Raw genomic sequence first — 13,467 nt, 5'->3', positions numbered from 1 at the left:
ATCACAAATTACCTTGATCTGAATGACATACAAAGATGATGAAGGCAGCTCGTTTTGATTTGAGGACTGCTCAGAGGGGGAATTATCCTATGGAGAATTGCAGCTCATTCCACTAAAAGTAGTCTTATTTCTTCTGTTGAAGCAAACATCCTGGGGAATGTATAGCAGCTGCATTGTTTCTCCATATGATTCATAGAATAAACACGCCTCTGCGGTTGCAGATTTTCCTAAGCATTTTATTGCTTTGAATGTTTGAATAAAATACATGAGGGTGATTGGTTGGGGTAAGGTATTTGTCATTGCTGGTAGGAGTTCCCCTTGGCAGAATTCACATAAGTATTAACCATATTTTTGGGGATGCGGGGAATGGTCATAGAATCATAGATTCAGTAAGGTAGGAGGGGACCTCTGGAGATCATCTAGTCCAACCTCCCCACTCAGCAGGGTCACCTAGAGCATGGTAGACGGGGCTGCATCCAGGTAGGCCTTGAAGATCTCCAGAGAAGGAGACACCACAACCTCTCTGGGCAACCTGGTCCAGGGCTCCGTCACTCTCACAGGGAAGAAATTCCCCCTCACACTCAGGCGGAACTTCCTGTGCTTCAATTTCTGCCCATTGCCTCTTGTCCTGTCACACAGGACAACTGAAAAGAGTTTGTCCCCATCCCCTTGACACCCTCCCTGCAGGTACTTGTACACATTGATAAGATCCCCCCTCAGTCTGCTCTTCCCCAGGCTGAAGAGGCCCAGCTCTCGCAGCCGTTCCTCCTAGGGCAGGTGCTCCAGCCCTCTGACCATCTTTGTAGCCCTACACTGGACTCTCTCCAGTAGCTCCATGTCTCTCTTGTGCTGGGGAGCCCAGAACTGGACGCAGTACTCGAGATGAGGCCTCCCCAGGGCTGAGTAGAGGGGCAGGATCACCTCCCTCGACCTGCTGGCAACACTCTTCCTAATAGAGCCCAGGAGACCATTGGCCTTTTTGGCCACAAGAGCACATTGCTGGCTCACGGTCAACTTGTCATCCACCAGCACTCCCAGGTCCTTCTCTGCAGAGCTGCATTCCAGCAGGTCGGCCACCAGCTTGTCATGTGCCCTAATAATCTAGTGGCTAAATTAAAGGCAGTCTTTAAAACCTCTTTTCTCTCTTTGGCTCTTCTGCTGAGAATGAGTTACAGAGAAAGTTTGTGTTGCGCTGAAAGGAGACCTTTAGTGAGGCTGGGAGAAGTGTTTCTTCGATGCTAGGTTCACACAGGTGGGGCACGCATTTCTAATAATGCTGGTATGGGTATAACTTACTGGCATTCTAGTGTGATCGTTAATATTTACTAGCATGGTTATTTGCAGATGGAACACAATTGTCCGTGGGCAAATACCTGAAGGATACTGCGAAATGGTGCTCTGTTTCTTTCATGACTAATGAAAGTTTATTTTCTCTGTTCCCTTAGTTTCATTGAATGATAAAGTGACATGATCTTAGCAGTGGGATTGTAACCTGGGAGCAGGACTACTTTCACCTGACTTGTTTCGTAATCTGATCTGTTTTGTGTCTTAGCTGTCCAGTACTTGGAAGTGCTCAAGGAATCTGGACATGATGAGTTATTAAGCAGACAGCTTTCCACTGAATTAGCTTAGTTTGCAACTGTTTGCCTTGCCTTTTCTCTTATTTTGTTTTCACTTTATTCAGCGAGAGCAAGGAAGCTAGAAACATGAACGCTCGAAGAATTGCAACCATGTAGATATCACTGTGCTGGTGGCTGACTAATTTCATTTTGGCTGCTTCTTCTAAATACAACTGTTGTGTACAGCAGAATTAAAACTGAAGGATCAGACTTCCTTGGCCTAGATTTTAATGCTGACATGCCAAAAGCAATCGACTTTTTTGAAAGCCTTTCAGAATTCTTTCATGATAGAAATACTGTACTTGGTTTCTGCAGTGTAATGCATATAATAGAAATATATTATTGTCCAGTAGGAATGACTAACCTGTGGAAGTAAAGATTTTGTTTGTCCTGAATATAGTTACAGTGTGCGAGTAAAAGTAGCTATCCTGCATATGATTTTTTTTTCTTTCCCCTAGTTGATCTCTTGGGACTTCTGAAATGGCGATCAAATACAAATCTGTTGCAGCAGAATTTGAAGCAGTTAATGAAAGTTGATGGTGGTGAAGTGGTTAAGGTAATAAGTTAGCTCCTTTAAAAATGAATTTGATACTGTAATTTTGCTGTATCCTGTATTTCAAAGTATTCTCTTCCCCCCTGTAGCACCCTGCACAAACACATAGGAAACTGTAACTAGGTGTCTCTGAGCCTTCAGAACACTAACCTCCCTCTCCTCCCTAAAAGAATACATTAGATGTTGAGCACTGTTAAACAGATGTACAATGCAAATTTCTAATAATGTAGGAATTATTCAGCACTTCAGTAATTTTTTTAAGATATAAATACGCAGTGGTAAAGAGTGTTGTCTTTGTAAGGTTAAAATATCTTAGAGTGATTACATGATGTTAAATGCATTTTTAATATATGAATGTGGAATGCATACATCTTAATGTCTGCTATGATTTTTGATAATTGTATCTCCTGAAAATGATTTAGTTGAGCCCAGTTATTTACATTGGCATGAGTGATCATCACTGAGTGATTATAGTGACCTGCATAAAGGTAGATTTGTTTGTGGAAAAGAGTAGGCTGAGACTTTATTGTAAGTGTTATACTAAATGAAATCTAATAATGTGTCAGAAGATGTAACGTTTTGGGGATAGTGACCATTAAGGGCCTGTATTTTTTTTTTTTTTTTTTTTTTGGACTTAATTTGGATTTTAATTTGATTAATAGACGCATAATGAATACCTCATCTTGAAGGAATTTGAAATGTCTGAGACCACTGACACTTTATTAATAGTTCTTTAATTCTTCATTAATTATTCTTTATTAATAGTGAGGTGAAAACAGCATTTTGCATATGACTTATTTTTGAGAAAGGTTCTATTTACTGCTGTTTTGTTGTGGATCATTTGATAGCTAAAAATGTGACAGTGATACTTGTGACAAGTATTGTCACAGTACTGTCATTGGTAATTTTCAGTAGTCTCCAAATGGCATCGAAGAGTATACAGCAGATTACTGCTTAGTGGATATCAGTGATCTTAGAAACGTCAACAGGATGCAGCACAAACAAGGTTTAACTAAAGACAATATTCGTATGAGTTTTCCAACTATCTACATTCCTGTCTTTCATCTCTATATAGCAGAACTCATGAAATCTTTGGCTTGCTGCTCCCTTTTCATTCTTTTACATAGGAATCTGACCAAAGGTTAGTTTATGCTCACAGAAGAAGAATGAACATTTAATATTGCTCTTTTTACTATTTTCATTAACTCTTTGTTTAGAAGACCACTGTTTACTTTATCCATCTGTTACAGTAATATTCAAAATTTTTTCTTTATAGACTACTCTGCACATTATTAATAACCAGTTTGTAACTGTTCCTTTCTATTCTTTCAGCTCTTCATCCTTCATATTTTTTAAACAGTACCTGATACAGGCTATGGATATCATGAAAAGTACATTTTTTATTAAAACAGTCAAATTCTCTTTTAAATTATTATTATTTTTTTTTTAATGCCAGTAAAATACCTCTACCTACTGGTGTTCATTTATGATTAAGAAGAGATCACACAAAGATACTTGTTCTGATTATTTTAGTAGTACCTGGAAACTGTAAATGTTAACTTCCTTTGATGGAGGCTCTGACTTTAATAACATTAGCGCATATGATCTGTGAGGCTTGACAATGTAAATTAATAATCCGACTAGTCTTACTAGCTCCCTACCTGAGAAATGTTTTCCTGTGACTCTTGATGACAAGAAGTAATAAACATAGGTCACTGCAATGGCCTATATACTTTAGAGTATTCTTTTGGTCTTTACGTAAAGTCATGGTAAACATACTTAAAGCTTTTAACGTAACATGAACTCTGCCAATGGAAGTCCATTTTTAATAGCCAAATGTGATATAAAGACTCAATAAGTCACAGCACAGGCCGTTGCCCTTGTGGAAGGGACTTTGCAAGGCAGTGTTTTGGAACAGTCAGCGTTTCTTCTCTTCAAGGTAGAAAATTCTCTTGTAAAAGTACATAACTGCTTTACTCCTTCCTTATGCAAGTTAATGCTTATATATTTTAATATAAACTTCCATGCGTCCTATGTGCCCTTTAATTAAATGAATGGGATGGCAAGATGTTTATCACTTTTTTCTTTTTTTTTCCCTCAAATCCTGTTGTGACGTTGAGATGGTTCTCCTGCAGAACTGTAGTCTATTGATGTAAAAATTTGGCTACAAGCATTTTGGCATCTCTATTTTTTATCTTCAAATATTAGTAACATGGATATGCTCCACATTCACTTCTTTTGAGGACTGTTTGGCATTCAGCAGTGTTTAGTTTAGCTGCTAAATGAAGGTTAATTCATGAGACTGAACTCTGAATTAAGTAAATAGTCCACATAATCACACTTGGTCTAGCAGACTCTTTGTATATACAAGATGTTTTCAAGGAGGAAGGTGGGAGTTGCTGGTTTTGCATCACTCCCACAGTGTGTATAATTTCCCTTTCTGGTTGTGATCTCTGGAGACATTTGCCTAATGCTTGTTCCCTCATTCCTGCCCCATTCTACTTTGTCTAGTTTACCAGGCAAAAAATATTTTTACTTCATTTGAGATCAGTAAACTTACTAGAATAGTGTGCATTGAACCCCTGCCTAAACATAAACAAACCCACTCTGTGGCAGTAATCCATCCTCATCCTGCCTGGGAGGATCCCATGTTTTTGTCTTCTGACAGAAGAAAAGGCACAGATACAGAATTCTTGGCTGGTAAAAACCAATGGTGTAAATAAGCATCTCCAGTCTATGCATGTGCTACTTACTGTCCCTGGGAAGAAATATTGTGATTATACATGCACAAAACATCTTTTATCACTCTTCTTAACTTGGGCCCCTGGCACTAATCTGCTTTTGCTTTCATATTGCACAGATCAGGGTATCCAGCCAACTGGCTAGTGAAGAGCCTTCTCTGTTACAGTGAGAGAGGCCTGTAGGTTTTGGGCTGGGGCAGAAGGTTGTGTGTTTTTTCTTCCCCCTCCATGCCTGCATGGATGCTGTTGTTTAAAATTGTGGATCTGAGTATATGCAGTCGTGAAATGCTTCATGCTGTGCATTTGGTATTGCTCAGCTGAAAACTACTGAGGATGACTTGATTTATTTGGCATGAGACTGAGTTGCTTGTCTGTTCTGTGCTCTGAAACATCAGTTCTCAAAAACTGCATGATCCTGTTAACTGTACATTGATACTGAAACTTGAAATACTTTTGTTCATTTGCTAAGTTAAATCTTTTTGTTCAGGTACCATGTGAGATTTCTTTTTTTTTTCTTGAGGTTGTGGTTTTTTTTTCTTTTGGAGTGTTCATGAGTTATAGTCAACTAAAAAGTAATTCACTGAAAAAAATACATATTCCTTTTTCTAGCTAACCTTTAAAAGTTTGTACTGTGTGAAGTATAAATGAAAGCAAACATGTCTAGATTTATGTGAAATCTGAATTTCATTTTTCCTCTAAAGTATGATGACTTGAGTATTTATTTGTAGTTCCTTCAAGATACATTGGATGCACTTTTTAACATAATGATGGAGAACTCGGAGAGTGAGACATTTGACACACTAGTGTTTGATGCTTTGGTAAGTTTGGTTTGTTGTGGATGGGCTAAGCTGTGGATACTGTAATCATTTGATGAATCAGTAAAACGTATGATGTAAGTGCTAGAATGAAATTTATAACTAATAAGATTTGTTTTATTAATTTGGCTTAGAATGTATGGAAGGTGGTTGATACATTTAAAATTTCAGGTGGACTTGATCCAGAAGTGTTCACATCACATCATAGTCATCCTTCTAGTAAAGATGGAAAGAATCAAGTCCATATATTTTAGCAGATAAAGAGCAGTGTGTGGTGCATTTGTAAAACTGTGCGCATGTCAAGAATGAACTTTCTTTAAGAGTGGAGAATTTTTGCAGGAAAGGAGAATATTAAAATATTGAGAGGATAACCAAAAGTCAAAGTTTCCACCTCTTGTTTTTAATGCTTATGTGGAAATGAAGATTGAATGTACAGAATTAAAGATTTTCTGAGGCTAATGCACTAATGCTTGTTTTTCAGGTATTTATCATTGGACTGATTGCTGACAGAAAATTTCAACATTTTAATCCTGTCTTGGAAACCTACATTAAGAAGCATTTCAGTGCTACATTAGCCTACACGTAAATTTGAAAACTACTATTTTTTTTCCTCCCCCTAATAAGAGTCTCATGTGGCTTTTTTTTCCTCTTGCAGCTAATACTGTTTGTTTACTTAGTTGTATAGTTTAAGTAAGAAGTTGCCCATGTATCTTATAGGTGGGAAGCGTTTTTTGGGAAGATTAGGCATAGTATACCTTTCTCTTCTGAAATAATAAAGCCTTCCATTGACACCAAGGTAAAAGTCTTGATTTTGTTGTTTCAAAGGAAGTGACCATTTGGTTTAGGAATGTTTTTCTTATTAAAAATTCTTGCAATAACAATTAGCAGTTATAGTTGAGAAGTACCCAACAGCAGTTCGGTGGGGAGGAGGTAGTGAGGAAAAACAGAAGTTCATTATTTTTGCTGTCTTAAGTGTGCCTCTGTGCACTTTGCTCTTACACAGTCTCTGCTATGTGACCAGAAAACGTTTGGGAAGTGTTGACACTAAAAGAGTGAAGTACTAGACTTTTAGTCTCAGCTCTGATACTGCAGTCACTTCCTGGCCTTAAAGCCACAGCGTAAAGCGGGTGAAGGCTGGAGCAGCCCTCGGCTGGCATCTGGCTTTGTCAGCAACCGCTGGAGGCAGCCCTTTCCGCCGGCGAGCGCCGAAGGCAGGCTTCCCTCCCCTAAATAGGGAGCGAGGGACATACAGAAGTAGGCTTGAGGATGGCGGGAGTGTTAACTGTTTTGACTTGATTTGTAACCATAGGCATGAGTGGTGTCTGCCTCCTCTACCTCTTTATTTATTTATGACAAATTTGTTTACTTAAAGAGAAGTTCTGTCTAGCGTGTACACTGAAATTTGTTGACTTTTTATTTCTTTTAAGATAAATGCACGTCTATCAAGACGCCTGTATACTCAATATTGTTTTCTGTTAGTAGTAGATAGTGTTGTGCTTATTTACTTCTAATGTGCATGTTGGAACACGCACTGTAGTTAAAATGACTTATAACAGAACTGCTCATAGTTGCATTATAACAGCTGATTTATCCTTGCTAGAAGTCAGTTATTTGATATCTTCAAAATATAGAGTAAGAGAATTTCCAAGTACTGTTATATACTTGTACATACTTGTACATGTTATATACATTTGGAAAAATTCTTCACAACTTTTAGCCCCAAATCCCTGGGAAAGCTATGTAAAGGGCAGGTCTTGTTTGAAGAGGAAACTCCTATTTTCTGCATTATAATTCTAACAGTGTTTGTGTTTCATTTTTTAATTTCTTTTAAATATTTTTTAATTGTTATTAATTGCTGTGTCTTTATAATAGCCATTTAGCCCAAATATCCCTAAATATCCAAAACAGAATGAATCTTGCCAAGCCTTGCTGTACCGCCTTCAGAGTGGATGATATGATAGTGTTTTTGGTTTTGCTTTGTTATTGAGAACAGTGTCTCAGGGATTCTCCCAAATTGCAGCTACTCTTAAGCAAAACCGGAAATGTAATGAGATTCATTACTTGCATAATTTTTTTATGCAAGTTTTTATATTTAGTTTTTTATTTATTATTTTATTATTATTTTATTATTTTACTATTTATTTTTTATTATTTATTTTATTATTTTACTATTTTATTTTATTATTATTATTTATTATTTATTATTTTATTATTATTTTATTATTATTTATTATTTATTATTATTATTTTATTATTTATTATTTATTATTTATTATTATTATTATTTTATTATTTTATTTTTATATTTTAGTTTTTATATTTTTATTTTTATGCAAGTTTTATTTATTTTTATAATGATTTGATGGGTATTGCTTGGGTATGTGGCTTTTCTTTACAATCATCAAAGTTGAAATTTTTGACTGTAAGTGTACTTGTAACTTGTATGTTTGCTTTTAAACAGAAAACTCACTAAAGTTTTAAAGACGTATGTTGACAATGCTGAGAAGTGTGGTGTCACTGATCAACTGTTTAAAGCTATGAAAGCTTTGGAGTATATCTTCAAGTTTATAGTACGGTCCAGGATATTGTTCAATCAGTAAGTATGGGGAATGCTGAAACCTCCAGTAATTTGGGGTATTATTTCTGCCCTAGTGGTAATTGATAGTATTGAAGTAGTTCCGACTTTGTTACGCTGATGTGGTTATAATGAAGTTCACATTCTGACCATGCTGCTGGTGGTTATTTACTTATAATATTATTGTGTAGCAAGTTACTGTATTTGGTCCAGCATAAGTCTTTGAGCAATTGTCTCCAAATATTTTCCCCTGATCTTTCCAAGCTGATTTGTACACATATTACAAATATACGGAGGGAGTTGCTTGGTGTCTTCAGTCTATGTTTTGGTGGGTTTGGTAACCAAGGTGGGTTTCAGGTGGGGTTCATAGCTTCCTGACCTCAGTTTTCACTCACTCCAGGAAGTTAATATGTAAGGAAGGCTGATCAGCTGATCAGTCAGTTTGCTGCTCTTATAACAAGAATGAAATGATGACCTGTTCCAAAAAAAAAAAAATTGCCATTCCATTTTTTTTTAATGTAAAAACTGTCAAAATGTTCCCGGGGGAAACCCACGGTTTGCTGATCCTAGACATGGAGAGGGAAGAGAGTAAAATAGACTGATAGGAAGGGCAAAAAAGACATATTTTATATACCTTCTTTGAGATACTTGCTCTTACAAGAAAAAGGTGTTCTTATGGCCAACCTCCCGAGCCTCCTGAGAGCCCCCACACTGAGCTGTTTTGCAGGGTTGTGCCTTCTCAGTGGAAAACTCCCCTCCTTCGTTTTGGAGGGGAGGAGAGAGAGCAGAAAGGAGGACTGCAGAAATCCTCCTCTGAAGGGTGATACTGTTTTTAGTAAGAACCATTTGAGTTTTTATGAAAGTTCTTTTTGCCTCTGTCAGTGTGGAAGAGGCTCTGGGGAGGGGGAGCAGAGGGACTTTGAGTAGGTTGTTTTTTACTTCACACTCGATTTCCTGCATAGTGAACTATACGGTGACTCATTTGCTGTTGACTGAAGCGAGTGTCTATCCATAAAGTCAAGTATAAGTGATTATTCTAAGTTAATTTTGAAGTCAGTACTCTATTGTGTACACAAAATATGAAAAAAAGTTAATCAGCAAGTTTAGTATGTATTTGTCTTAATCTAGATTCAATCCTTTAGTGTTACAAACTGTAACAAACTTACTGCAAGGGATTTCTGTAGAGCTCTGAAGTTACCAACTTCACCAACCTTTCTCTGAATTAGAGAAAGTAATTTATTTCTGTAATATTCTTGCAGTGAGATTCATAAAATACTGAATGTCACTTACGTTATTACTGGTCCTACAAATCATTTTAAAAGAGAAAAAAATAATTATCTCTTGCTGCAGATTAGATTTACAGAGAAAATGACCCTATAATATTGGCTGTTGAATTTCCTCATGCTAAGTACTAATTCAAAGTACTTCAGCACTGGGAAGACAATTCTCAATGACTAGGCTTTAATCAGAGAAGCTGCTGAATGTTGAATGACGCCACGTTTTGTTCTGCTGTAAGACTTAAATCCTGCCTAAAGGGTATGATTGTTTGAAATGATTATAATGTAAAGTGTAGCAGTGTTCTGAAATATTCTTATTGTTAGCATTTTACTGAAAAATGTCAACACACCATCTTTTATGATTTTTTTTTTAAGTGATTACATATTTTGAACTCTTAAGATAGTAATGCAGTAGGGGATTGAATGTATGTAGCATTTTAGAAATATGATGTTAGGCAAGCTTCAATTTTGTAATTTTTCAATTCAGATATCTAGAAGCCTCGTTAATCTAGTTAGTCTGGGAATTCAAGGTGTTGAGTTTGTCAAGGTTTATAAAGGCAGATACTGTAAATGAACTTTAGAAATACCTTTCAGTTATTTGGTTTGCTCAGTAAATGATTGCAGTGGTTATATTACTTTTGTTTTTGTTGCTTTTTTGCCTTATATCTTTGAAGGCAGTAACAAAACCTCTCTGTCTGGTATAATCCTGTTTTTCTCATAATTGGTGCTTTGGTGCATTACCAGGTGTACCGAATAAAAGGACGTTAAATAACTGGCAGTAGAAACACATCTATCTCTAATTTGTTTATATTTATTACAAATTTCCTTTTTGAAACACAAAAGATTTTTGTCTTTGTCTGAAGCAGCTTGATTTATTGGAGTGTCAAGTTTAGTTACTACTTATATTGGTATTAGTTTCACCTATAATCTGTTCAGGGGAACACTGAAATCCAGTGCTGAAATTGAGAGTTAACAAATAATCGTGCTGCATAGTCCCCAATCTTAGCCTTAATTGGGAATAGAAATTTGCACAACAAACTAACACAATTTAATGATTTCTCTGTAGCTTTATTTCCTCTGTGTACTAGTTAAGTAGCTTTGTTAAATATCTGTGGCTCCCACAGAGTTATGAAGACCACACTAAAAATGATATGCATTAGTTTCAATATAAGGCAGCAAGAACATTCTGATTTCCATGTTTCACTTAAAAAGAGAGGTGTCTTTCCTTCTGTAATAATAGCTGATCCATCTGGAGCTCTAAATACACCTTGATTATTTTCAAATATGAAGCTATACTAAGAATGGATGTATAACTAAATATAGTGGTCTTTTTGAGCTAAAAAATCAATGCTGTATGCCACATTCACGATGCCCTTCTGAGAGGGTTTCACAGAAAAAAAATGGAAGAAAGTTTTTTTTTTTTTTTTTTTTTCTTTCTTTCTTTCTTTTTCTTTTTCTTTTTTTTTTTTTTAATGGAGGAAAACCTCACACTGAGAGCTGCTTTAATGGCTCATGGTGCGAAATGTCAAAGCGATGTTTTTAGACGAGCTTCGGGAGAGGCGGTAGTGTTTTGGAGGAGGAGGGCTTAGGCAGCAGTGTTGCTGTTCAATAAAGCTTGAGACACTGAAGTCTAGATGGAAAAGTGTGGAGTTAGGCAGGGAAAAAATCCAGTTGTCTAGAGTTGACCTGGATGCCAGTTTTTCCTGAGTTTCTTTTAAACATGGATCCTTCTTTTTGAGCCATATTTGGACTACATAGCTTAATTTAATTTCGCAGAAATTAGTAAAATCGAATAGTCTGTAAGAAGTAAATTTGTGACAGCCCTTAGACAAGTGAATCATGCCTTTTACCAAAGGGAGGAGAAAAAAGTTAGTTAACTAAGGAAATCACTTAGAAAACCTAGTGATCTTCTCCCCTCCCTTTCCATCTGTAGTGAGAATCATTCTGCCCCTACAATCTGAACATCTTAAACTTATTCAAATTTTCACATTTAAAATACTCAAAGGAGTTTCAGAAGTTTTCATTTATATATATGATATTGTACTAGCGGGCCAAGATGTTTGAGGTTGGTTTCATCTTTGTTCAACTGGTGTTCTTCAGGCATCACAGGGCAGCTTTGAAGTATCTGACCAAGCGATCCCCTAAAGCTGGAAGGTTCCTCCTGGCAGATCAGCTCTGTGGTAATGCTGCCTAACAGCACAAGGACCCTCTTGCCACCTTTAGCTTTGGAGGTGCCTGTGCTGACTGTATGGGAAGCAAGATAGACTAGGCTGGTGTCAGCTCTCTGGAAAGTAGAGGTGAAATGCATTGTAACTTTAGTCCTTTCTTCCCATGAAGAAGAGAGTTTGTTGAAGAAATGGATGATTGATGCACTTTTTTCTTCCTTACATGGGGTTTGGGAAGGTCGCTCATGGTATGTCAGTGGTGGATTTTAATGATTGCTGGCAACTTGTCTGTGTCTGACTGCTTCCTGGCCTCCCGAATTGGAGTGCTCTTTGGCCTTGTTCCTCTTGGAGGTCTTGCCAGCTCTTTTACAGAGTGGAGAGACTCTAGTCCGTTGGTGCTTCAGCATGGGGAATTGGGTCACCGTTGAGGGATTTGCAGTGACTTGAAGGCCTCTAAAGAACAGTACTGGACATGGTGTTCTACATAGAAAGCTTTAAAATATAAACTCCTTGTTCCTGCTGGCCAACCTTGTGTCAGTCTTTTTCCATTCCTTATCTTTCTGTGAAAGAAAAGTCCTGGTTCGTTGAAGAAACTTGTAGAAATTTTAAGGTTTCTTTTTTTTTTTAAAAGTAATACAAGGAATTGTCATCTGTCACATCTTGAACAGCAGACTTTGTGCCACCATTTTTAGCTAGCTTGTGCTTATGACACATGTAATTATTTTTCAGACTTTATGAAAACAAAGGAGAAGCCGACTTCAGGGAATCGTTGCTGCAGCTGTTTAAGTCCATCAATGAGATGATGAGTAGCATCTCAGATCAAACTGTCATAGTGAAGGTATGTACTTCAGAAGTCTGTATCTTGGCTTTCCGTTTGCATCCTGTGACAGCATGATTAAAATGTTTCATCTTTGTTGCATTGGAAAACCATAATGAAGTGGTTGATGAAGCATGTGTTTGCATGTGTATTTTTACTTCAGGTATGGTTAATACTTATGGCTTCTGATAAAGACTGACTGTATAAACAGTGTGATTGATAAAAGTAAACTTACTTGTATCACTGCAGGTATCTCACTTGTTTGTCAACAGCATTTAGTTAGGGATCAATTGAAGTTTTTTTTAACTTCTTTATTGTCAGGTATAATTTTCTTTTAAAGCATTACTTTTAAGATGCTGGTGATGGCACGGATCATCATATCCTTAGGCACTTATTTATATTCTAGGCTGTTCAGTAACTATGATATAATTCTATAAGCCCTAGTTATATGTTTTGTGAAAGACTAGGAGTAATTCAAGCTACACTTTTTTTCTCCTGTTGTCCCTTTAATATGATGCCCACTTTTGGTCCAATTAGCTGGCTCACAGAGCTGGGAAGGTTGTAGCTGACCTCAGATGAATGTGGATGTTAGTATTACAAAGCAGAAGCATTAAATTATAGGTGTTCTAGAGTTTGTATCTAGAATAGTCTGAGGTCAGTGTAGCAGCATATGTGTCAATTCCAGTCTTATGTTCAACTAATAAATCTTTTCCAGTTTGGAAGTGTATAGAGGCTGTAGTAAACAGCTCTTCAGTTACTGTGATTCCTAATAGAAATCATTGAAGTACCTAACTTTTGACCTAGTTGTGCTCCATCAGTTGAAACATGACAATCAGAAAGGGGATAAAAACTAGGGTTGAATTTGGGAATAGTGTGACATTACGGCTCCTCCAATATATGATGGC

General features: G+C 36.9%; 1 protein-coding gene across 2 annotated transcripts in view; it reads left to right on the top strand.

The window, feature by feature from the left end:
- Positions 1-13,467, top strand: part of DOCK1 (dedicator of cytokinesis 1) — a 298,286-nt gene that overhangs the window by 57,239 nt on the left and 227,580 nt on the right. For both annotated transcript variants that reach the window (XM_062580681.1, XM_062580680.1), the window contains exons 19-23: positions 2,078-2,175; positions 5,642-5,731; positions 6,210-6,310; positions 8,190-8,324; positions 12,475-12,583. In XM_062580681.1, the coding sequence (XP_062436665.1) occupies positions 2,078-2,175; positions 5,642-5,731; positions 6,210-6,310; positions 8,190-8,324; positions 12,475-12,583 (533 nt within the window). The remainder of the gene's footprint in view (positions 1-2,077; positions 2,176-5,641; positions 5,732-6,209; positions 6,311-8,189; positions 8,325-12,474; positions 12,584-13,467) is intronic.

This window comes from Rhea pennata, chromosome 7 (assembly GCF_028389875.1).
Source record: "Rhea pennata isolate bPtePen1 chromosome 7, bPtePen1.pri, whole genome shotgun sequence".
Taxonomy (NCBI): Eukaryota; Metazoa; Chordata; class Aves; order Rheiformes; family Rheidae; genus Rhea; species Rhea pennata.
The sequence above is the reverse complement of the archived record's forward strand: the minus strand, read 5'-3'. Positions and strand labels throughout refer to the sequence as shown.